Raw genomic sequence first — 21866 nt, 5'->3', positions numbered from 1 at the left:
ACGTGCATGACGCAGTACGTCGTCGTCACTCGCAAGGTCATGCGGATGTCTCTGGTGGTGCTGTGGGAGTCCGATGAGTAAGGAGTGCGGTGAGAAAGGCGGGGAAGACTTGGGACTGTCGGTGGAGGTCGACAAGAGACAGATCCTTGTTGGGCGCTACTGCCATCGACGAGCCTCGTGGGTGTCACATGACGCGGATCAGGACCCGGAGTCGTCCGACGGTGCCTGCGCCGTCCTCGTCCCTTCTCTTCCAACGCTCACGTCCATTAACCCAGGCAAGCACCATCCGAGGGCCCAAGTCCCACTGCACTCATGCGAAGAAGCAAGGCATCGGTTTGTCGCCTCATTGTGTCGCGGCTCCAAGTTCTGCACAACTCTCCGTGCATCATTTCCCCGGCTGCACATCATCAGCCCCACTAGACGAGCGTCTTTGGGAAATACAGATCGGCATCCTTCATTGTCTGTGGGACCCGTCTGACGGCGCGCCGACGGTAATGCGCCCATTCTCCCTGTCTCGCTGTCGTGCTTCTGCCATACCCGGCCTCCGAACTCTGCAGCCGCGCCGCCTCGCGTTGGGCGGCACCGACCCCGTGCACTGCTCGAATGGGCACGATGTCCGGCCAATGCGCAACGCCGGACTCTAACCATCCATGGTGCACTTGACCTCTCTGGACAGCCAAACCACAAGTCCGAGGCGCACGCAGTGGGTATAAAGACTCGCATCGAACTCTGTGATCAACATAGCAGGCGTACCCCGCTCTTCCACCTACTTCCCTCACTCCAGCAACCTCTCCACCACTATCGCAATGGTCTCTACCAAGACTGTCACCATCAAGAGGTGAGATGGCCTCCGGATATTCTCTTCATCTGCTGACGAGACCCTCCTCTGCAGCACCGGCGACCTCAACAGCTCCGCTGTCGGCGTCGTGGCCGTCTTCGAGCCTACCGGGGCTTACAGCAAGTACGACCCCATCGTCTGGCGGTAAGCCTGGTCTCAATATCGTCGATGTCATTCAGGCTCACGTCTCTCCCCAGCGCGGAAACGTTCCAGCCTGATGGTGACTGCCTCACTGTGTGTCGGCCTGCACTCGTCGCTGACCGTCTCGTTCCGCAGTTTACTCCTCAATTCCCGCGTCCACCTGGACCGACGAGTGCGTGTCACTGTGCTTTCGGCCGCCTCACCGGTGTTCTGACGTACTGCCTGCAGTCTCGCCTTCTCCGCGCTCGATGATACCAGCGACCTTCCCGCTGCCCAGTACATTTTGGTACGTGACTTGACGCACCCTTCGAGCTCATTGTAACCTCAGTGCGTGTCTCCTGCAGACCAGCCAGCAGACCAGTCTCCAGGGTAACTCCAACACCGGATTTTCGTTCACGGTGCGTGGACTGCTGCATACTGCACGTGGTAGGGTGCTTATTCATTGCAGGCACCCCAAACCGCTCATACCCAGCCGAGCCCCAAGTGCTTCAATCTCACCGGCACGAACGCCAACATCGGCTTTGGTGCGCGCCACTTCATCTCTCATGCGCCGTCGTGAGCCTAACATCGCACAGGGTTCATCGTCGGCAGGGGCGGCATGCAGGAGGAGATGGATCCCGTCGCCGCCTTCACCAACGTTCTGTGAGCGCACTCGGTACCGAGCCCCGATCGCTACGAACTGACGTTTGGGGCCCACAGCAACCAGAAGAGCGTCGATGCCAAGGGCTGGGCTCCGTACCTCAACGTCTACATCGTCCCCGGCGACCAGCTGCCGGTCGCCGAGGGCCAGCGGATCACCAAGGGCATGCTCTCGTCGGGGTATCTGTGTTGGTCTCGGGACCTGCGTACGCTGTCCGCCGCGAGCGTCACGCTGAATGTGTCTTATGACCCCACTCTGTCCCGGTATGTCATCCACGACGGGACTGGCTACAGCCAGGCGTTTATGGACGCCTCGCGGCTTCTCAAATGGCCCGCCCAGGTGGGTGTAGGATACCAGCCGTCTCAGAATCCGTGATTGATCGCATTTGATCCACAGGGACGCACCCTGGACGCGACCATCTACTTCCCGTTCTCGGCCTCCGATGGCCTGACGCACATCTCCGAGGAGCTCGGCTCGCGCGGATACGTCGTCGACATCCTCAAATGTGTACGTCCCGTTCTGGCTGTCCGCTGTCGTGGGCTCACATTGCGATAGGGCGACGACGTGCTGTACGGCAAGGTGTCGCTGCAGGTCCCGCGCAACTTGAGCTGCGACCAGGCCAAATGTGACCTCGAGTCCGTCACGAACGGGGTGGTCACGTCGTTTGCCGGGAAGCTCCTCTTCCTCGTAAGTGGGACGTTCCACGCGTACGTGGACATCAACCCCACCACGTTCGCCTGGTTCGACAACCGCGTGCGTGTCTGTTCGCTCTAATCTCATCCGACGCATTCGCTCATTCTCGTCTAGATCGACCCTCTCCCCTCTGCTTTCGCTGAGGAAGGCGCAACTGGGGATGTGGCTGCGATGGAGGGCAAGGTTGACGAGGCCACCCAGGCGATTGGGAAGGTCGCTCTGTCGGCACGCAACGGCAACGCTCCGGCCGTGAACGGGAACGACGTTGGTGCGCCGAAGAGGCAGGCCACGCTCACGAGCCGGATGAGCGCCCAGGAGATCTCTGCCCAGTGAGACCGCCTCGCGTTACTCGAGCCTGAAATGGGCATGTTTCTCTTAATGATATGACATCTTTCTTGCGATCCTATAAGTTCTTTTCGGGCTGGGTCCTTCGTCGCACTGCGCTCGCGCACCTGGTCGCCGGGCCGAGACATCCTTGTCGGAGATTGAGCTTCATATTATTTTTCGCCCACACGGCGCACGCTGACGACGACGCCGCTGTCGGGACTGCCGTGGTGGGACCATGTTGGGACCTCAATGTTCAATATCTCACCCTTGTTCTCTTGTCGCAGCCAGCCTTCTCTAACAAACGTGTTTGCTCCGTGTGGACGAAGGTGGCGATGTCCAAGTCTACTTGCGTTCGCTGGAAGCTGGTGAGTCAACGTTGTTCAGGATAACATGTGGAAAGCCTTCCGAGTTCCGTCGCTGTTGTTTTTGTGCTTCTGGCGACTTCTTACCGAGGGTGGCGTTGTCTGCTTCGGAAGAGAACCCAGATGATGCACACCACCTTTTTCCCCTTCCCACGCGCCGCCAACGTTTTGCTCACGACGGTCTTGACTCTTAGCCCTCCTCTCAGCTTCAAGCCTCGTGTCTAATCATGGTGCCAAATTACACGATGCTTCCATGGCACGGAAATTGGACGGGGTACCGGGGTATTTGGGGCACTGGGAGAAAGAGAGAGTCCGCACGGAGACAACAGATCCCAATCTCGATCCGCATATTTCGGCGGAGCGCCCATCCTCACCACCCACCAACGCCACTCTCCTCGACTCTCTGTTCTCCTTACCTTGTCTCCACCACCACGCACACTCCCAATCGCCTCTCCAATTGCGCTCTAGGAGAAAGACACCACGGGCGTCGCGATCCACCCCACCCCACATTGACGCGCTCTACTCCCCTCGATCTGCACGCCACTCATCGCCACCACCGCGACGATGTCTTCAGCATCCCCGGCCATGCCCACTGTCTTCCACCCCAGTAACTTCACATCCGAAGCTGCGACCACTGTCCTCACCAGCGCCCTCCACTCCGTCCCCGCATCCCGCATCCCATTTCAGCTCGTTCTCCCCATCCTCGTCGGCGCCATCGTCGGCGTATATCTCAGTGGCGTCACCAATGTCGTCCCAGTATCCTCCCTCGTGGATCGTGGCATTCCCAGGACATCATGGTGCCACCTCTCCCTGTTATACCCCCTCGTCTCGCTTCAAAGTATCGTCATCCACGCACTCGCCGCCACACGCCACCTCGCCACCGAAGCGCTCTGCGTCCTCGTCCTCTTCGTCTGTGATCTCGCCTCCGTGTTGCTGAAACAGGAAGATGAGATCGCAAATTGGGGCATGCTCGCGCTGCGCGGTGGAGACCTCGTCGTCCGCGACGCTGCAGCTACCGTTCGTCTCGTCGCCGAAGCACTCTCGGACGCTGTCCTTGGTGCACCTCCAGACGCGTCCGCCAGTGGCGCAGAACTGCCCAATGCCGTGACCCCAAAGCCAAACGTCATCGAGGATCTATTCCGTCCCATAGACACAAGGGACATCGTCTTTAAGGCGTCTCCGTCTGTCCCGTCTCGCCGCTTGACGTCCTCGACCAAAACCGACCATGCCGCACAGCTTCGACGGTGCGTGTCCCTCTCTCCAGTCGAACCTTGATTCTAAACTTTGGTGTCAAGACAGCATGTCCCGGGCTGCGTTTAATTGCGCCGTGCGCCATCTTGATGACCCGTACGAGGGCTCCTTCAACGTACGGTATCCGGAGAAGGATTTCGACTCGGCGTACCTCAGTGATGCACAGACGTCGTCTACCTCCGACGACGAGGAAAATGTCTCAGTATCAGGGATCGCTCACGCAGTCCAGTCCGCACCATGGGAAAAACCGTCCTCTGCCATCCTCTCTCCGGCCGCATCGACAAAGGAGGTCGTCGCTGCACGTTCCGCGCTTCCCGTCCCCGAGAAGCCCGCACTTCAGGCGCCCGCCCAATCACCCGTGCTCGCTGGTGCTCCTCCGGCCGCGGTTTCATCATCTGGTCTCGCCAACTTCTCAATCTCCCCATCGAACCAGCAGAAATTCAATGTTCCCAGTGCTTCGTCATTCGCTCTTTCCCGCCCTATCAAGAGCGCCTCCAAAGACAAGCCCCCTGTTCCGCCATCAATGGAGATGCTCGTTGACGACACCTGGGATTCTTCTGGCTGGTTCCATGGTTTCTTCTCCTGCACGGGATATATTTCCAGCGGCACTGATATCACCTCCGTTGTTGAGATCGACGTTGATGTCGTCAATTCCGACGGCAAACTCGAACTCGGAGAGGACATCGACCCGGACATATTCATGAAGTCTCCGTGCTCCCACCTCTTCTGCCGTTCATGCCCTCGATCTCTCTATCAATCTCTCTCTGAAGCCGAGTTTTATGGATGCTACGGATCATGGTTAGCGTCTCAGCACGTTGAACCGGAAGCCGCTGCGTACCTGGCCTTGCATCCGCTTCGGTCCCCCGAGCAACACACGAATACCCCTGGACCTGCATCGACGTTCCGCGAGAAGTCCTCGTTGTCTGCCATTGATGCGCCGTCGCCGAACGCCAATGCAATTGCTGCTCCCCCCTCACCGTTAGACCCTTGCTCGATCCCGCTCCCCGAGTCCCCCGTTGCATCGTCACCCCTGCTTCCCTCCGTATCGTCACTTCGGCCCGAACCATCCCCGACCCCGACCCCGCCTCTCGTGCCCCAGTGCTCAAACACACAGGACCACGCGCTGACCGGCTCAATGGGTTCAGACGCCACATCGGAGTCGTCAGATACCGCGTTATCCCCTGCATCTCCTTCACTGCAGCTCGCCGCGTCCATCCCTCTGCCACCTTCTCCTGTTCCATCAACATCTTCGCTCCACGAGTCGCCGAGAGAGACGGAACCTGCACGCTCCGCTTCACCTTCGGCTCAGGGATCCACCACGGCAATTGCTCTCTTGTCGCTCGCTCCGGGTGAGTCGGTCGTCCGCCTTGATAGCACCCCATCTGACTGAGCAATATTTGAAGGGCATGACATGGAAGATATGTGCGCGTCTTCGTCCAGCACGCCAACAAGGGCGCCATCCGTCGGGCTCGCATCCGCATCAGCTCCAGAGACGCTCTCTTCCGTCATTCCCTCCACTGTCACCGGCGTGGCCCAAGGAACGTTCGCTCCGGATGAGCCAGACATGAGCTTCGACTTCACCCCCTTCTTCTCGGACGACGTCCAAGTGACACCGCAGGATGGAGGTTTGGCTGAGTTGGAATACTTGGATCGACTGCTGTCTGGGCTTGCACGCACTCCGAACGGCACGACCGGAGCACTCGAGACGTTCGCATCGACGGCGCCGGAGACGGTCCCGTTCGATGCGCCCTTGGTCCGTAACACAGTCGGCAGTGCGTTGTGCGACCGGACGGGGGAGCACTACTACACACCAGCAGCACCTCCAATGGACGGAGCATCCGCGCTTCCTCAGTACGCACCCGCATCTTCTAACACCATGGGTCTGGAAGCGTTCGCCTCGGTCGCCCCTGCCATGAACGACGGCAGCGAGCGCGCTTGGGATGAAGACACACACTCGGCGTATCAACAGGGACTTGACGAGTACTACGTGCAATCCCATCCACAGGTGACGGAAGCATGGGTACATGAGCTCGACGTACTGATGGGCCAGTTGGAATCTCTCGCGGGGCTAGGGTGCGTTTTTCTCGTATACAAGCATCTCCGCCTTCTCGGAACTCACCCACCTCACAGGAGAGTGGAACCAACGGAGGCGCTCCCGTGAATGGGGGCGAGGAGTATTCACTCCTCGCCAGGGCACTGTAGGACTTCCGTCCTCCGATGTCGGCCTAACCGCACTCAGCATCTGGAACGCGGCGCGGGTCTGCGGCGGTATATAGAGCCGCCTTTTCAGAAGGCTCTCCGCCCCGTGACTCCCTTTCCGGAACAGACTTTTTCCGCTTATATGCTGACATTGTTGGACACTGATGTATATTGCCGTACCGTCTGTACTCTCGACTTCTGGTGTCAAGCTTCTCTTGTTGTGCTGTATCTGCTTTGATGTTGTATCGTTATATTTGTATATCGTGTTGTGTTGTATCCTCTTTGATGTTGTATCGTCCCGCTTCAGTGACGCCGATGTTGGAAACGCCGTGTGATCTGCTGAGACAGCGATGGCGTGCTGGTCGACGCAGCGAGATGCGCGGTTCTTCCCAGAACGCGCCCCGCGCGAGGAGCATCTTCACGGCGAAGGGTTTGCTCGCTGCGTCGAAGCTGACCGCGGTCACTCAACTGAGTCGAGGCGGCTCGCGTGTCCGCGCGCTTCTCATCGCTGTACGCTCGCCTAGATTTCTTTCGCGAGGGCGAGATGACTGTTGCAGTGGGAGGCGTTGGCGAGGGGGCACACCCGACGTTCCTCAAGGCTCCCAAGGACCTGAGTATGTTCAACGACGCGGGCAAGTATGTACTGACGAGCCTGATGCGGAAGTATAGGCGCCTCGCGCTGACCGGAGCGCCGAAGACGGTGGACGAGATGACGGGCCGTGCAGACCCATCTTTGTACCTCCATGTTGCCCCCTGCGCTTGGGTCAGTCATCCTGCCTCCTCGCTCCGTCCACAGCTGTGGCTCGGCCCAGCTACGTAGGCTTTTGTCTCCCTACGTCCTCAACGCCCGGACGACACCTGCTCTGTCTCCAAAACGTCCCTACGTTCAGGATGTGGCTCGCGTCCAAGGTGTCACGCCCATTCCCCGGCCCACTGGTGTGCACTATAATACCAAGGACGTTCGCGGGAAGATGGGCCTTTCTAGCGAGGAGTACTACGCCATAAAAGTGAGCTCCTCCCCCCGATCGCCGCCACCAGTGCTCACCCGCCCGTTCGTTCTTGCACATGGAACACTGCGCAGCACGACGTCCGCGCCCTCACTCGCGTAGCTGGCCTCAATTACCTTGACGACTTTCGTCGACATGACAAGCAGAAGCTCGCATGGATCAGGCGCGAGGTGAGTGCTTCCATTACTCTAACGCACACTCGAAGGACAACGCCCTCAACAGGCTGCAGCCAGGCACCCGGTTCTCCGGGACTACGTGGACCAGTGGCCGGTGATGCTGATGGCGGGAATGTTCTTGTACGCTGCGAGGGGACATGCACGCAGGGTCGGCACCCTCCCCCCGGGGCTTCGGAAGAGGGGCGGCGTGCGTGGAGGTCTCAGCGACGCCAAAGCCGGAGCGACCGCTCGTCCTCAAGCCCAAGACTCTGCGCCTGGTCCCCGTGCGCAGGGTCTTCCTCGCAAACTCATCCTCCGACCCCGTGTCAAGATGAGAGACACCTTACCCAGCCTGCGCAGCGCGGCAGGCCTCGCACCCGCCACGTTTGTCCAGATACGGGTGAGTGCCCTTCGTGCGCCCCGTCTTGCCACTGTGTTGAGCGTTCTGCAGGCCGACGCAGCCAAGCTCGTTGAAACGCTTGAGCTCGACCCCTGGATCAACTGGACGAAACAAGACAAGGACAAGATGCAGTCGTTTCGGCGGCAGGTGAGCACGTCCGTTACCCTGTCGCGCGCGAAGTGGGGACGTATGATCTCCGTAGATCGCAGAGAAGCACCCGGTTCTCGAGAAGCACGAGGGCCAGTGGCCGGCACTCGCCTTCGCGAAAATGCACATAAAAGTCATCAGGACACGGCTGCGCGATGGACGGGTGCGCAAGATGGATGCACTCCCAAAAGAGACGGACACTTCATGTGCGTTTCCCCTCCACTTCTGCCGTTTCCTTTACTAAGAATGTTGTCCATGCGAGCTAGCACGTACCTTGGACATTTAGATACCCTCCCTCATCCTTGTTGGCGTTGTCTTCACGGGTCGACTGGCGATTTACTTTCTTGCGCATCGTATTGTTGAATCGTTCTAATTGATCTCGTCGCTCAATTACGCCGTTCGTACTATCTTCGATGCGTCCGGTCTCCGCAAACCGATATCGAAACTACCAGATGATTCTACAGGACAGGACCTCTATCGACAAGCTCGGTTTCACCTATGTTCAGCACCTTGCCACCCAGCGCAGCGCTCTAAAAGGCTCGTGGCCCAAAAGAGAGATCGGACAGACGCAGCTCATGGCCCTCAGAGTCGCCTTGTTGGAGCGCGGGTTGGAGCGCGGGTTTGACAGGACGTGAACACGAGCTCTGGCGTGAACGCAATGGTGGTGGTTGTACATAGGCTCGCACTGCCGAGTGTGTTCAACATCTCACGCTGGCAGAGTGAGTCTCGAGCGTTCAAGCCAGTGACGCCGTGTGAGTGTGTAGACCAGAGAACCGATATAGCGAGTCTTGCGCGGCCAAGATGGATTTAATTCAAGCAAGAGTTGCAGCGTCTGAAAGACGTCAATATGGCTCACCGCGGCTGCGAGCCTCAGGTACGATGTACCCACGACAACTCCCTGCTGGGCCTCCAACATTGGATGGGATTGGGCTAACTTATCATGTAAAAGCAGAGATTGATCAAATTTTGAAAGTCGAACATGTCGGAAGCGCCCCAGTACACGGTCACCTGACCAAGTTGGCCTAGTGCACGCGGCGGACTGCGTCGGCCCCAGACCTTACGTACGCCGTGAAAGTGAAACTCACTCGATGGATTACTCCGTCTTGGAAGGAACGTGACTTCTCACAGTGCTCGCGAAAATCAACAAATCTCATTGAACGCGCTGATAAAATTTTCGTGTACTAAATTCCTGCTGTCAGACTCGCACCGAAGTCACCGCGGTCAACCGGGTCCGATGACCTCCTACTCATACATCCGACGTCGTTGCGATGATATCCTTCCGTAGAACCGATACCAATGAGTTGATTGTACACGACCAGAGATGATGAGCTCACCTTCAAGGCCCATCGTACTCGACACTGAAGTTCTTCAAGAAGAATTGCGCAGTCTTGACCGACGCCGTGAGGACCTCGTAGTCCTTCGTGTCGTCTTCGATCGCCGGGGGGACAAAGTACTGCTCCTTCGCGAGGCTCGCGCAGCGCCCCATCGACGGGCCCAGGTCCTTGGTCAGCTCCTCGAGCTCGGCCAGCGAGATCCGCCGCGGCCCCGCTTCCTCGTACAGCGGCAGCAGGCCCTTGTGGATCGGGTAGCCCAGGAAGAGCCCGTCGAGAGGGACGCCGATGAGGGGGAGGTTGCGCTTGATCTTCTCCAGGTAGAGCTGCATGCGGAGGAGGCCGCCCTCGTACGCGCGCTGGTTCGCGCGGTAGAGGTCGCGCACGACGTACGGGTTGACCCACTCGGCGGGCCTCATGCGCGCGTGCAGCTGGAAGTTGGGCGGGAGGCGCACGGTGCGCAGCGTCGCGCAGCGGCGCTCGAGCTCGCGCAGAAAGGTGGGGATCTGGCGCTTGTCGGGGATGGCGGTGATGTTCATGAGGAGGTCGTCGAACGCGAGGTGACGGAGCCTCTTGAAGCCTCCGACGTAGTCGGTGAACGCGTCAAAGAATATCTGGTGACGCACGATGGTGAGCCGCCTCGTGTCGCAGTGGGGAAAGCAAAGCGTGACTCACCTTGTTCAGATCAGGCCCTTGCACCACGACTATGTTCAGAGAGATTACGTCTGGGAGCGCCTTCCGGACGGGTGTCAGAGCTTCAGCCATATCCGCCCAGGTGGCGAAGTCGTGGCTGGTGACCGTGACGGCTAACCACTCGGTCGGAGTTCGAGCGTTTGCAAGACACCACAGGGCCGACTCGAAGCGCTGTCGACTCTTGACACTATTGAGTTCGCCAACAATAAGGATGACTTGTGCAGACCGCCCGGGGATGAGCTGCGGAGCAAGCCAAGAGTCGACTTGTACTGTGTGAAGGAGAGGGAGCGCTGTTTGGGACAGAACCCCGTCGGACGGTGTCGTGGCAAGGAAAGAGACGCGCTTGAGGCCAGTCTGTTCTTCAAGCCAGACAACGACATCGCGGTCCCAGACGCCTCCGAATCTGAGTTCGCAGAGACGGAAGGGCGCACCGCGAAGGTATATACCTGGTATGTCAAAGATCGACATGTGGTGGATACTCGGGAGATTCTTCAAAGCTCGCTTGAAGAGTGAGTGGAAGCCCGACGAGAGATGGCGGCGTGTCTCGCGAGAGAAATCAAGGGTGAAATACTGAACGCATCTTCCATAACCCGGACGCTTGCAGAGAGTCCTTAGACACTTGACTGCCGTGGAAGGCGACTTGAAGAGTAAGAACTTGTACAAAGAGGCGGCCGCGATGTGGTTGAATGCCTTGCTCACGCAGCAAAGCGTGAGGAGGACTGATCTGTCAGCGACAGAAGCGACGGCGTAGAGGAGCTCCACAGGTAATCGAGCTGAGCAGGGAATTTAGGTGCACTGCATATCACCGATGCAGCAGTCATGCTTACCTTCTGGAGCGTCCATATAACTTGGTGTCACGACGGGGACATCGATCTCGACGGGGCGGTTGAAGGTTCCGTGTGCTTGAAAGATATCTGAGCCGGAGAAGAGATGGGGAGAAACAGGCTCCGCGGCGACGTCATGCAAAGCAGACGTAGAGTTCCTGCTCTTGTTCTTGTTCTTGTTTTTGTTCTTGCGAGAGACTTTAGAACGAGACATGGTGGTAAGCTAGTGACGAGGGAGGATTGTGGGAGGAGGTAAGGAGCAGACCACCGCTTCGCCTCTGAACATATACCTGCAGAGGAAGAAGATTAGATAATCTGTTTGAAACAAAGGTGCGTGTGTCGTGACTTCGCTTCACCACTCGGGCGGGACTTCACGTGGCCGCGTTCATTGTGCGCCGTGGATCTCCCATTGTTTGCGGCGATCGCAAGTCCATTGTCCACTCCTTCGGGAATCTGCACGGTTAGAGCCCTGTTCAACTCCACTCTTGATAATACTTCCGCGACCCGGCCAACAGACGGTGAGCGTCACATATGGAAGAAACACGAACCTGTTCGCAACGGCTGAGACCACCGGCATAAGCCGAGTCTGCACGTGACCCAGGATCTAGATCCGGAATCGGGCCGTTGCACGCGGCGGGCGTCCGAGTCGGCCCCTCGCTGCCCCTCGGGCCTCCACCTTCTCTCTCGTACTTCGCCCACATGCGCCATTTATTCCGAAGGCTTTGCGGTCTCTCGCGTCCTCAAGTAGGCACTAGGTATGGCGGGCTCCATGCCCGCTCTATTCTGTCGTGCAAGTTCTCGTCTGTTGCTCCCTCGGCATTCAAGGCTACAGGCGTAAGAAGACAGGCAGTTGTCTCCGAAAAGCAAGAAGAGACCCGCTACAACATATTCGCAGACAGCGACTTCAGCCCGATCTATGCCTCCCTTCAACCAGGGGACGTGCTTGCCACCCAGCATTGCACGTACACTACAATCCGACAGCTAGGGGAGGGAGATGAGTCTTCTGCTTGGCTGGTAGAAAGGACCACCTCCAGGTACGCTGCCGCGCATACTCTCCGTATTCCAGCGACCCATGCCCACTCCTCGAAGTGATTCCCGTCCAATCGGAATCCTCCTCGTTGCCAACGTCCACAACTCAACCACCACTGACCTGGCCGGCCGTGAAGCCATTGTCGAGCTTCCCTTGCGTGCAGCATTGCTTGATCTTCGTGTCAAACGTCAAGAGGAAAGTGGGAAAGCGTTGTACTGCTGCACGCAGGGATTCTCCGACTGTGGTTCGTACATTTCCAGGCAAAGCCAGAGCCTTCATCGCTTTTATGTTTCCTTGCCATACGTCACATCCCTACACGACATTCGCCGTGCGCTTCCTGAGCGCGAGGTTGCTCGCGACCTTCTCCTCGCCAAACGCGTTCTCAAATAGTCGTTACTCGGGTTACGCGACATACACCACCTGGGGTTCATTCATGCTGGTGAGCTCGCTCTCTTTCGTCCCCAGTGGCCGTCGTGTGTCGCTCAGATTGGGCGAACAGATATAAAGGCGAAAAACATTGTTGTACCCCTATTCTATAAAGAATTGCCCATGTTCCGAGCCTATATCGAGAGCATTCCGGCACAAACCACGACCCTTAAAAACGACGAGGCGCAAGCCAGTGCTGTCGATTCGCCCCCTTACTCCCCTCTTACGCCGAATGGCGAGCTGCATCGGATCCTTGTGCAGCTTCGTGGGTTTACCTTTGGTAAGCACGGACATGTTCTCCGTCCCCAAAACTATAACCGAGCGTTGTCTGCGCTCAGCAAGGCGAGCGAGCCAAGACACTACCAGTGAACCCGCCATGGCGAGGGCGGTTCGTGCGCCTGAGATAACATTCCAAGATCGATGGGGCGCGCCCGTCGACATCTGGGGGCTCGGCTGCGTGGTCAGTACTCGTGCGCCGTCAGTGTGCAAGCGGCCGCATGGCTGACTCGGCGCCCAGGCTCTAGAACTGCTCCTACCGCACAGGCCATTCTTTCCGGACGAACCTCCTGAGGAGAGCTACATCAACGACTTCGTTCACTTAGCGCAGATGATCGAACTGCTCGGCCCGTTCCCACCCGAGACCCTGGCGAACAGTCATGGGGCGAGCGCATTCTTCGACAAGGACGGTAGGCACCGCCACGACCTTCGCTCGCTTTGGCTTACGACTCGTCTTGTTTGAAACAGGATCGGTGTCGAAAAAGGCGGGCCGAATCCGGCTCTCTGGCCGGGGCGCCCTTCGGGAGCAGCTCGCGCGCGTCGGTCTCAGCGGCGCTGAGCTGGACGAGACGCATGCGTTCCTGAGGCGGATGCTTGCGTTGGACCCGGCGAAGAGGGCGACCGCGGTTGAGCTGCTGAATGATCCCTTCATGGCGGACTTCGATCTGCGCGCGACCGGCCCCGCGCATTAGGTTTGGCGGCTGCACCTCCGTATATGCCGCTTGTTGTATCGTTACCTTTGACACACCCCGCTCACCGTTCCCAGAATGTAGCCATAGCAGTTTTCTGTAGTATTGTTGTTGTTGTTGTTGTTGTTGTTGTATTCCCGTTTAACGCCCTTCAGGGCCGAGCCCTATGGTAGGCGGTACGCTACGTGTGTGCTAAGTGTGTTAACTACAGCCGAGTCTGGGATGATAACATAGAGGCGCCCTCACGGACGCCCCAGGTAGCGGCCAGGGGTTTGGCCAAGGGAGTAAAGTACGGAGGGGACTGGTGAGACCATGTGGGGACCGTGAGGTGGGTAAGGTAGCGGGCGGGTGTGGGAGGGGCATGCATCTGCGTGAAAAACCTCCGCACCCACTCCCGGCCATTCAAGGCAAGGAGGACGAGATCTAAACCTGCTGCCCGTCAAGGGTGGCCGATGGGCCCCCGGGTCTCGCCTCTTGCCGCAGTCAGGGGTACGTCAGGTGGTCCCCCACCCTCCGTCAGAACTCCCTCGCCCCCTAGAGCAGGGCCGAGGCCCGCAGTGCATGGCGCCGAGGCGCAGTGGGACTATAGTAGGTATAATGTAAGGGTAGGTATAGTAGTAGGGGAGCGTGGGGGTCAAGGGCGGGTACGAGCGGGTCGGGTGCGTGGCGCAGCAGTACGAGTGGGAGCGCCAGCAGGTCGCGGGCGGGACTGTCGTGTCGCGCGGGGGCGGGGGCGGGAGGACTCCGGCACCACTGCAGGGCCAGCGCGCGTGGTGAGAGCGGGTGCGAGGTTGCGGGATAGACGGCCCGTTGCAGTGATGAACTTGAAAAGTGCGGGGAAGAGGGAGGAGTCGGAGAGGAGAGCGGAGACCTTTCGGGCAGCACGGCCGCAGGGGGACAGGTGGCGAGCGCGGAGCGAGTCCCATCGTGGGCAGAGGATGAGGTAGTGCAGGACGGTTTCCGGGGCGAATTTGCAGGCCGGGCAGAGCGCAGAGTCTGCGCGCTTGATGCGGAAGAGATGGGCGTTGAGTGGGGCATGTCCGGAGCGTAGCTGGATAAGAGTGCGAGTCTGGTTGCGAGTGAGTCCCGCCGCAGCTTTGATGAAGGTCGGGGAAGGGAGGTCGGGGTCGATCCTGGCCAGGCGTTTGCCCCTCGTTGATGTCTTCCATGTTTCGGCCGCTCGGGACTTGATCACATCCAGATGCGCACGACGTGAAGCGGCCAGGCTCACGGGGAGGGGTTTTCGGAAGAGGGCTGGGAGGCGGGCATCGCACGAGCTGTCCCCTTCAGCCGCTCGCTTTGCGTGCTTATCTGCAAGTTCGTTCCCCTCAATGCCCACGTGGCCAGGCATTTCTGTAGTATAACACCACCACTCCCAGCCACTCCCACCAAGATCCAAGAATGTAGTCTCTCTGTATACTATCACACCCCCACTCCCGACGCCGAAACGCAGCCTATGAGAAGGAATATTCGAGCTCCATGCCACTCCTGCTTACGTGCGACAGATCGTAACAAACAAGGGTGCCCTCGGACCTTGAATCCGGCGTCGGTGGTGAATTCCCCCTGTCGTCGTGGGCGCTGAGTGCACGTCTCAAATATTAGACTAGGGAGAACATCAGCAGAGAGGACGATGGCTGGATATCGAGCGCGTCCACGCACTGGGACGCAGAACGCTCGGCCAGTCACACGAAGGACTGCCTGCCCCAGCTGAGTTTGCGGGTGACTTCGTACAGCGCAAACCTGCCGGAAAGGACGTCCCAGAGCCGATCAACGGCATCCAGCTATGCTCTTCAGCCCGCTATGGGGCATCAGGCATTCCATCCGAAGCGTGCGGATAAGGGATGCTGGGTCGATGTCGTCGGAGGGTAATATGAATTTGATGCGTTGAATATGCTACAAGTGTTAGATATTCTGCGGACGTTGTGGGGCTGCGTATGTGGCTCGTAAAAGAAGCGGAACGTGACTCAGGATGTCAGCGATGCGATCGCACTTCAGGTTTGTGCCGCACGCGCCGTCCTCCGTCGAAGCGAAACCTTTCATTGTAGTGAGTACTTTACATTCTAGCGCGGCACCCGCGCAACTGCACGAGCCCCCCTTCACGCCGTCTTGATCTTCATGTGCACGCTCTTCGCCCGCGTGAGCTGGTCGTATCCTGCCTCCTCGGTCAGCTCCCGGGCTTCATACCACCTGCAGACGTACTCACCGAACTTGCTCAGGCTCACGCCCCGTCCGCTGTCCTTGACACCCGTCCACGCGAGCGCGGGGTCGAGGGCATCGCACCGGTTGAGGAACACGGTCCCGGTCTGGAGCTCGTCGACGAACGTGAGGAACACGTCCTGAGACTCCGGGTTCGCGGCCGCGTTTGTCCAGACGGACGCGGTGAGGCCGTACGGCGAGTCGTTCATGAGCGCGATCGCCTGCTCGTCAGAGACTACTTTCTGGATGCCGACCACGGGGCCGAAGGTCTCCTCCTGCAACAGAGAGACACGATGAAAAGCTGATAAGGGAGGGGGTAGGATGCCGGCGCACCATCATGACCTCCATCGCTGCGAAAAGTCGCGTCGATCAGCACCATCTTGAAGCGACGCTTCGAAAGACTTACTGTGGTTGACGTCCACGAGCACTTGTGGTGCGACATACGCAGTCCCTCTGTACAATATGTTAGCTTCCGCTCAGCAGATCTGTTCACGCCAACATACGCTTTCGCGGCATGGAACAGGTCTTCGGGAATCAGCGCTTTCGCACCCGCTGCGACTGTCGATCCCATTCGGTCAGCCGTCACTCAGGCAGGGCACCTAGTAGGGTAGTGTGTGCTTACCGGCATCCGCAACCTGCTTGCGTATCCGTTCAGCGCTCGCGACGCCGCAAACCGGGCCGATGTTCGTCTCCGGCTTCGTTGGGTCGCCGAGTTTGTATTTCTGACGCCGCCGTCAGCTCAGCGTGCGAACGGCAAACGAGAGGGGTAACGCACCTTGGTGAGCTCAACGAACTTCTCGACAAAGGCGTCGTAAATAGACTCGTGCACGTAGATACGCTAGCACATGCACACGTGAGATTTCTCGTCTGACATTCAAGCGGTGGCCTGTGCTGACCTCGATCGCGCAGCAGCTTTGGCCGGAGTTGAAGAACGCACCTGCGGCACTTGATCAGTCGCGCGAGACCACGGATCGCAAGTAATACGCACCGTCCACGAGCTCCGCGACGGTGTAGTCCAGGTCGGCATCCGCACGGACGTACGCAGGGTCCTTGCCTCCGAGCTACCTCCACCGGTACCGCATCAGTCGCAGTCAAAATCGGCGCCTCCGTGCCCCCCGCACCTCTAGTCCGACGCCCTTGAAGCCCTTCGCCTGCGCGGCGGCGATGTCGATCGCTCGCCCGCCAGCTACGCTGCCGGTGAAGGCCACAAAGTCGACTAGCTTGTGGGCGACGGCCTGTGTGGTGAGCTTCGGGCTGAGGTGGACGACTTGAATGACGTCCTTGGGGACGCCCGCGGCGTGAAACGCAGCGGCAAAGCGTTCTGCGGAGAGCGGGGTCTGAGGGGATGGCTTGAGGATGACGGAATTACCGGAGATAAGGGCAGGGAGAACGGAGTTGACCATGACAAGGTACGGGTAGCTGCGATACGGGCGGGATTGGTTTAACCGGGGAGGGAGAAAAAAAGAACGAGGAAGGCGCACTTCCAAGGCGCAACGACGAGGACAACGCCCATGGGAGCGCGTCGGATGAAGCGGCGGAAGCCTGGTTTGTCGGTATCTTCGAGGGTGACATCCCCGAGGGTCTTCTCTGCTATGGACAGCATATAGTCGGCGCGGTCGAGGGTCCCGCGTACTTCCCCGGGAACCTGAGAGACAGGGCTTCGCATAGTGCGTTCTGTGAGACGGGGATGCTTGAGAGCCGGAAAAAAACGCTGCGTACCGGCCCATTTGAAGAGTGAGCTCCATCGGGATCTCTTCGCGCATCTTGCCAAACTCCTCCTGCACGCCGGAAAACATATGCATCGGAAGGGTCTAGAGCTGAGAGAACGATACGCACCATGAACGCGCGGCCTATGGCGATGCGCTGCTGGAGAGGCACACGAGCCCATTTTTCCTGGGCAGCGGCGGACTTGACGATCAGCTGGTCAAGCTCGCCCTCGGATGGATAGGTCTTGGTAACGAGCGGCTGCTGGTTGTGGGGAGTGAGGGTTGTCTGAGACGTGGGCTCGGGGCCATCCTGGGCGACGGTGCCTGCAGCGTTGAGAGACATGGTGGATGGAGGGAGCGGGGAGGAGGCAGGAGGCGAGTCGCGCTATCGTTCCCATCCTCATCTCCGCACATTTCGGACCCCCGCAGGGCCGCCATAAATATTTACAGCTGGCTGAAGCAGATCCTCGACGGGGGAAGCCTCCTCCTAAGCCATATTGCCGTCTGTGCCACGGGAGCTGCGGTCGTGAATGAGCACCAACGAGCTGCGAATCGGGTGGACCGTCGAAACCCTCTGAGGCCGTGTTTCCCGCAAGTAAGTTGTTTGGAGGAATGTCGTCAAAGAAACGCATTTGGCTCGGCTGTGGAGAAAGACGGCATGGGCCGGGCCGGGCGTCAGTACTGCGTATCGCTGGGCCACGGTGCTCATCTCTCCCGACTCCCACCACCGCGCTGGCCATGCTGCTCCCCGTCTCTCTCTTTGCCCTCGTCCAGTCCTTCGTCCTACTTGCCGAGGCACAGCAGCAGCAGCTCGCTCTTGATACCGTCCGAGACTTCAACTCCTCCAGCCTCCCCTCCCCACCCACATTCTTCATTTCTCCTTCTTCCGACTTCCGCCATGTCTCTGTTGGCCTCTGCGCTTCCTCTGCCGGCGCACCGCGCTTCTTTGTCTCCAACGACTCCTCCATTACCCACCCAGGCCCAGACAACGTGGACGGCAAATCCGTGATTGAGATCTCCGTTGGGCCGGAAGGGTACGGAAGTTTTGCAGGCTTCTTCCCAAGGGGAGGCTTCTTTGCCATCCAGGCCGGGAGCGTAAACACCCCATTCGAGATCCTCCTCAGCGCAGCCAGTCCGTCTTCCCCATCTTCTCTCTCGAGCCCGTCCTTGACCCGTTTCTAGACAGCACCAACCCCTTGTCTCCGTTCGCAAGCGAGACGACCGCGAATCAAGCGATCGTCTTCTCTCCATCGTTTGACCCCCTCGACCCCCTCGAGCCCTCTTATCCCAATTACACCCTCCCCAGTGCGAACCTTACCCAAGGTAATGCCCCCTCGCCCCCCAAGAATTACACCCTTGTCTACGTCCCTACCGCCAACTCTCCCCTTGCCTCCGTCCTTCGCACAAACTGTGCTATCCGCTCCGCCGCCCAGCAATCAAACAGCGGCGCGAAAATCTTGAGCTCCAATTCCGCCACCCTTTGGCTGCGCGACGATCAGGGCTGGAGATGGGAATGGTTCCTGGGCGGGAGCGAGGGAGGGCTTACGCCCAAGACCAACTATACCATGTACACCCTCCAGGACGGCACGATAGCCGCTTCGAAGCCGGTCATGTTCCTCACGAAGTCTGGTACGTCCTTCCTTCCCCTTTTTGTGCAACACAGTCCCTTACATTGGCCTTTGCAGCCTCGTTCGCGTGCGCGCTCGTCCACCAACTGCCATACTGCCCCGCCGTCGCCTACGCCGTCCCGTTGGCCGTCCCTCGTCCCCCGCAGGTCGCATACACCGCCTCCACCCTCCCCTCTCCCGTCGGCGAGACGATCGTCTCCGGCATGTCCAACTTCACCTCCACGCTCACCACCCTCGCCTGCGGCCGCGACGACTACTCCCCGCTCGTGACCTGCGCCGACTGCCAGGCCGCGTACCGCACCTGGCTCTGCACCGTCTCCTTCCCGCGCTGCGGCGAGTCCAACCCGACCAGCCCGACGCCCCCCGGCGCGAGCCCCTCCACGGCCCTGTTGGGGGGCTCGAGCGCGCAGCAGGTGCTGCTGCCCGCCGTGCCCGCGCTGAAGACGGTGAACGCGAGCGCGGCGGCGCGGAACCCGGCGCTGCCCGCGTTCGGGGAGGCGTACGAGGTGCTGCTGCCGTGCCTGGAGGTGTGCAACGCCGCGGACCGCGCGTGCCCCGTGTTCCTCGGGTTCAAGTGCCCGCTGCCGGCGTTCACCGCGAGCGACAGCTACGCGGTCGGGTACGTCGACTCGGGGCGGGAGGGCGAGGTCGGGGGCGGTGCGACCGGCGGCGCGTGGGACGAGTTCGGGAACGTGTGGTGCAACGGGCCGTGAGGCGGGTGGTGGGGCGGGGCGGAGGATTACCGTAACTTATCACCCTTCCATTCCTGTGTCGTGTGCTTAGACCACATCTTCGAGCACCTTGTCCGTGATCCATTGCGAACGTCAAGCCTGCGTCTCTTCGCCTGTGGGCACGCTCCTGGTCGGGCCTATGCGACAACCGTGCACTGAGCAGACACGTGCAGAGTCACTCAGGTACAGTGCAGCGTCGCGTCAACAGTGTGGTGGGAGTTCAGCCTCGCTGAAATTTATGTCTGGACGGGCGGCGATCAAGCTTCATCGGATATCTCTACTGCGTCGCATGTACAGACACGGGGGGGGGGGCCGTCCAGCGGGGGGCAATGACCAAATGTACCAAGAAGATGCCTCACGCCCACGATGCCGTGACGAGGTCTAGTGGACAAAACGCAGGATGGGCTGGATAGTTCCCGTCGTCACCCATCCCACGTGAACGAGCAGGATGTTGTGCGAGTCGAGGTCGATCTCACGACCCTCGATGCGGAGCTTGTGGTTGAGCTTGGCCTGCAACGACGCGTCGAGGGTTCAGCGCGTCGGCTCTGGTCTCGTCCCCAGCCGCTCTGTAAGTACCGCACCCCGCGTGTACTAGGCGGTGGTGGAGTGCGGTACAGAGCGGCTGGGGACGAGACCAAGCAGGATCGTGTCCCGAGGGGCGATGTCCTCGAACCGGTGCCAGCGGAAGTAGTACGAGGGCGGGGGGGAGGGAGACAGCACTGAGAGTTGCCGGTGGAGGACGAGCTGTGGAGCGGGTAGGTGCTGAACTGGTCCAAGCGGGCTAGTCAAGTCCTCCGCGCGGGGCGAGCCAGTGGGGTCCATCCCCGCGAGCATCCCGTACGGCTCAGGCACCGGTGCTGCGGCGGTGGCGCGACGAGGGACAGCGCGGACCGGATGGGGCTCGTCGCGCTCTGGCAGTGGGAGGTCGAAGAGGACGAGCCGGCGGGGGAATTGGCGCCGTATTGGAAGTCCTGTTGCGCAGCGGGGAAAGACGTCGGCACGCGGGTCTCCCTCTCAGTACAGGTTCGGAGGACCGTGGCATATTGGGCTGGTATTCGTGTGTGCAGGGGATGCCGAGGGTGCTGGTGATCCGCGAATGCTTGCAGGATCCCTTCGGATCATCTGGCCAGTTTTCGCGGACACCTCGCGAAGTTGCGTGCACGGTACGCATCGCAGCCTGTGCGGCGGTCAGCGCGCAGTCTCCGGGGACGCGGGGCGCGGGAGGATACGCACTCTGGGAAAGTTGCCGCCCGGGGGCGGAGGAGAGAGCAAGCTTCCGATGAAGGCGGAGACGGTTGGGCCCAGGGCTGGGGTAACTTCGAACGGTGGGGACTCGGGAGAACAGCCTGCGGGCGCCACGTCATCTGTCCCGTATACGCATTTCCCTCCCTGCCAGATATGTAGTAGACTATTGTACGTAGCGCCTACCATAGGGCTCGGCCCTCCAGGGCGTTACAGCAGATTGCAAAAGGGTTGAGAAAATGGGAAAGAGAGTATACACTCATCGGGCGGCCAAGGTTCCGGCCCAATCTTCCGACACATCTTCCGACGCATCTTCCGACGCATCGTCGTCCAATCCGTAAGCGCCACCTGCCATATCCGGCAGGGGCGCCTACACTGTGAGCTGCCCGCCGCGTCATCATGTCGACCGCAGTTCATTGAAAGCGCAACTGTATGGTCTGGAGTGGAAGCGAGGAACGAGCGAAGGAGACAGGCGCGAGTCTACGGCGGGAGGAGCGACGGCAGGCAAGCGCCCATCGCTTGCCTCTTACCTTGACGCTCCTCCTCGCGCCGTCCGCCTCACTCATTCCTCTCTCCGCCTTGCCGCTCCAACCTTTTCATCAACCCCGAAATCTTTGACCATGCCTCCGGTATCCGCCGAGCGCGCTGCATCGTGTCGGACCCGCAGAGCACGCGGGCGCTCTTGGCCCGTTTTACTACATGCACCAGTGTACCTACATCACATGATTCTACATCCACTTCATACAAATCAGGCGCGCACGTCCAGAGCTGGACACCGTAGATGGGGCGACCTCGCATTATGACAGAGTAAAGACAGCGTTACATAATATGTAGTGAGAGCATGAAACCTGGCTAACGTGGGTCCTGACGCAATGAAGCAGTAAGACTACTACTACAAGCGCGGAAAGAGATTCTTGTGAACAAAAAGCTCGTC

The 21866-nt window shown here is 59.6% G+C and overlaps 10 protein-coding genes across 10 annotated transcripts; 5 read left to right on the top strand and 5 right to left on the bottom strand.

Annotated features, from left to right (window-relative positions):
- Positions 1–806: 806 nt before the first annotated feature.
- Positions 807–2645, top strand: BXZ73DRAFT_75899 (uncharacterized protein; the record flags this gene model as incomplete). Its single annotated transcript, XM_048022304.1, has 12 exons — positions 807–838; positions 893–982; positions 1018–1058; positions 1115–1151; positions 1208–1265; positions 1324–1377; positions 1428–1503; positions 1555–1621; positions 1679–1958; positions 2016–2126; positions 2175–2372; positions 2427–2645. The coding sequence occupies 12 exons, from the start codon at positions 807–809 to the stop codon at positions 2643–2645; spliced, it is 1263 nt and encodes a 420-aa protein (XP_047880042.1).
- A 941-nt stretch (positions 2646–3586) lies between these two features.
- BXZ73DRAFT_99354 (uncharacterized protein) lies at positions 3587–6413 on the top strand (the record flags this gene model as incomplete). The annotated part of the gene is made up of 4 exons (XM_048027976.1): positions 3587–4245; positions 4301–5601; positions 5656–6325; positions 6383–6413. The coding sequence occupies 4 exons, from the start codon at positions 3587–3589 to the stop codon at positions 6411–6413; spliced, it is 2661 nt and encodes an 886-aa protein (XP_047880041.1).
- Positions 6414–6995: 582 nt separating this feature from the next.
- On the top strand, positions 6996–8446 carry BXZ73DRAFT_99353 (uncharacterized protein; the record flags this gene model as incomplete). The annotated part of the gene is made up of 7 exons (XM_048027975.1): positions 6996–7186; positions 7248–7458; positions 7533–7628; positions 7681–8013; positions 8065–8160; positions 8216–8366; positions 8427–8446. The coding sequence occupies 7 exons, from the start codon at positions 6996–6998 to the stop codon at positions 8444–8446; spliced, it is 1098 nt and encodes a 365-aa protein (XP_047880040.1).
- Positions 8447–9496: 1050 nt separating this feature from the next.
- Positions 9497–11222, bottom strand: BXZ73DRAFT_99352 (uncharacterized protein; the record flags this gene model as incomplete). The annotated part of the gene is made up of 3 exons (XM_048027974.1): positions 9497–10105; positions 10167–10957; positions 11012–11222. 3 exons carry the CDS (start codon positions 11220–11222, stop codon positions 9497–9499), a joined length of 1611 nt encoding a protein of 536 aa, XP_047880039.1.
- A 1618-nt stretch (positions 11223–12840) lies between these two features.
- On the top strand, positions 12841–13432 carry BXZ73DRAFT_99351 (kinase-like domain-containing protein; the record flags this gene model as incomplete). Its single annotated transcript, XM_048027973.1, has 3 exons — positions 12841–12924; positions 12982–13150; positions 13209–13432. 3 exons carry the CDS (start codon positions 12841–12843, stop codon positions 13430–13432), a joined length of 477 nt encoding a protein of 158 aa, XP_047880038.1.
- A 787-nt stretch (positions 13433–14219) lies between these two features.
- BXZ73DRAFT_36246 (uncharacterized protein) lies at positions 14220–14489 on the bottom strand (the record flags this gene model as incomplete). Its single annotated transcript, XM_048017879.1, has 1 exon — positions 14220–14489. A coding segment is annotated over one exon (270 nt), but the record flags the coding sequence as incomplete, so codon positions are not given.
- Positions 14490–14525: 36 nt separating this feature from the next.
- On the bottom strand, positions 14526–14774 carry BXZ73DRAFT_30508 (uncharacterized protein; the record flags this gene model as incomplete). Its single annotated transcript, XM_048017791.1, has 1 exon — positions 14526–14774. A coding segment is annotated over one exon (249 nt), but the record flags the coding sequence as incomplete, so codon positions are not given.
- A 751-nt stretch (positions 14775–15525) lies between these two features.
- BXZ73DRAFT_43660 (succinate semialdehyde dehydrogenase) lies at positions 15526–17674 on the bottom strand (the record flags this gene model as incomplete). Its single annotated transcript, XM_048019188.1, has 13 exons — positions 15526–15581; positions 15633–15900; positions 15959–15975; positions 16032–16078; positions 16129–16183; positions 16248–16347; positions 16401–16463; positions 16522–16562; positions 16614–16686; positions 16747–17044; positions 17107–17283; positions 17345–17403; positions 17462–17674. The coding sequence occupies 13 exons, from the start codon at positions 17672–17674 to the stop codon at positions 15526–15528; spliced, it is 1467 nt and encodes a 488-aa protein (XP_047880035.1).
- Positions 17675–18069: 395 nt separating this feature from the next.
- On the top strand, positions 18070–19672 carry BXZ73DRAFT_99349 (stretch-activated Ca2+-permeable channel component-domain-containing protein; the record flags this gene model as incomplete). The annotated part of the gene is made up of 3 exons (XM_048027972.1): positions 18070–18463; positions 18514–18960; positions 19017–19672. 3 exons carry the CDS (start codon positions 18070–18072, stop codon positions 19670–19672), a joined length of 1497 nt encoding a protein of 498 aa, XP_047880034.1.
- A 399-nt stretch (positions 19673–20071) lies between these two features.
- BXZ73DRAFT_99348 (uncharacterized protein) lies at positions 20072–20524 on the bottom strand (the record flags this gene model as incomplete). The annotated part of the gene is made up of 2 exons (XM_048027971.1): positions 20072–20200; positions 20306–20524. 2 exons carry the CDS (start codon positions 20522–20524, stop codon positions 20072–20074), a joined length of 348 nt encoding a protein of 115 aa, XP_047880033.1.
- Positions 20525–21866: the final 1342 nt, after the last annotated feature.

This window comes from Epithele typhae, assembly GCF_022376455.1.
Source record: "Epithele typhae strain CBS 203.58 chromosome Unknown BXZ73scaffold_11, whole genome shotgun sequence".
NCBI lineage: Eukaryota > Fungi > Basidiomycota > Agaricomycetes > Polyporales > Epitheliaceae > Epithele > Epithele typhae.
Note: the sequence above shows the minus strand (reverse complement) of the source record. Positions and strands in the feature narration are given on the sequence as shown.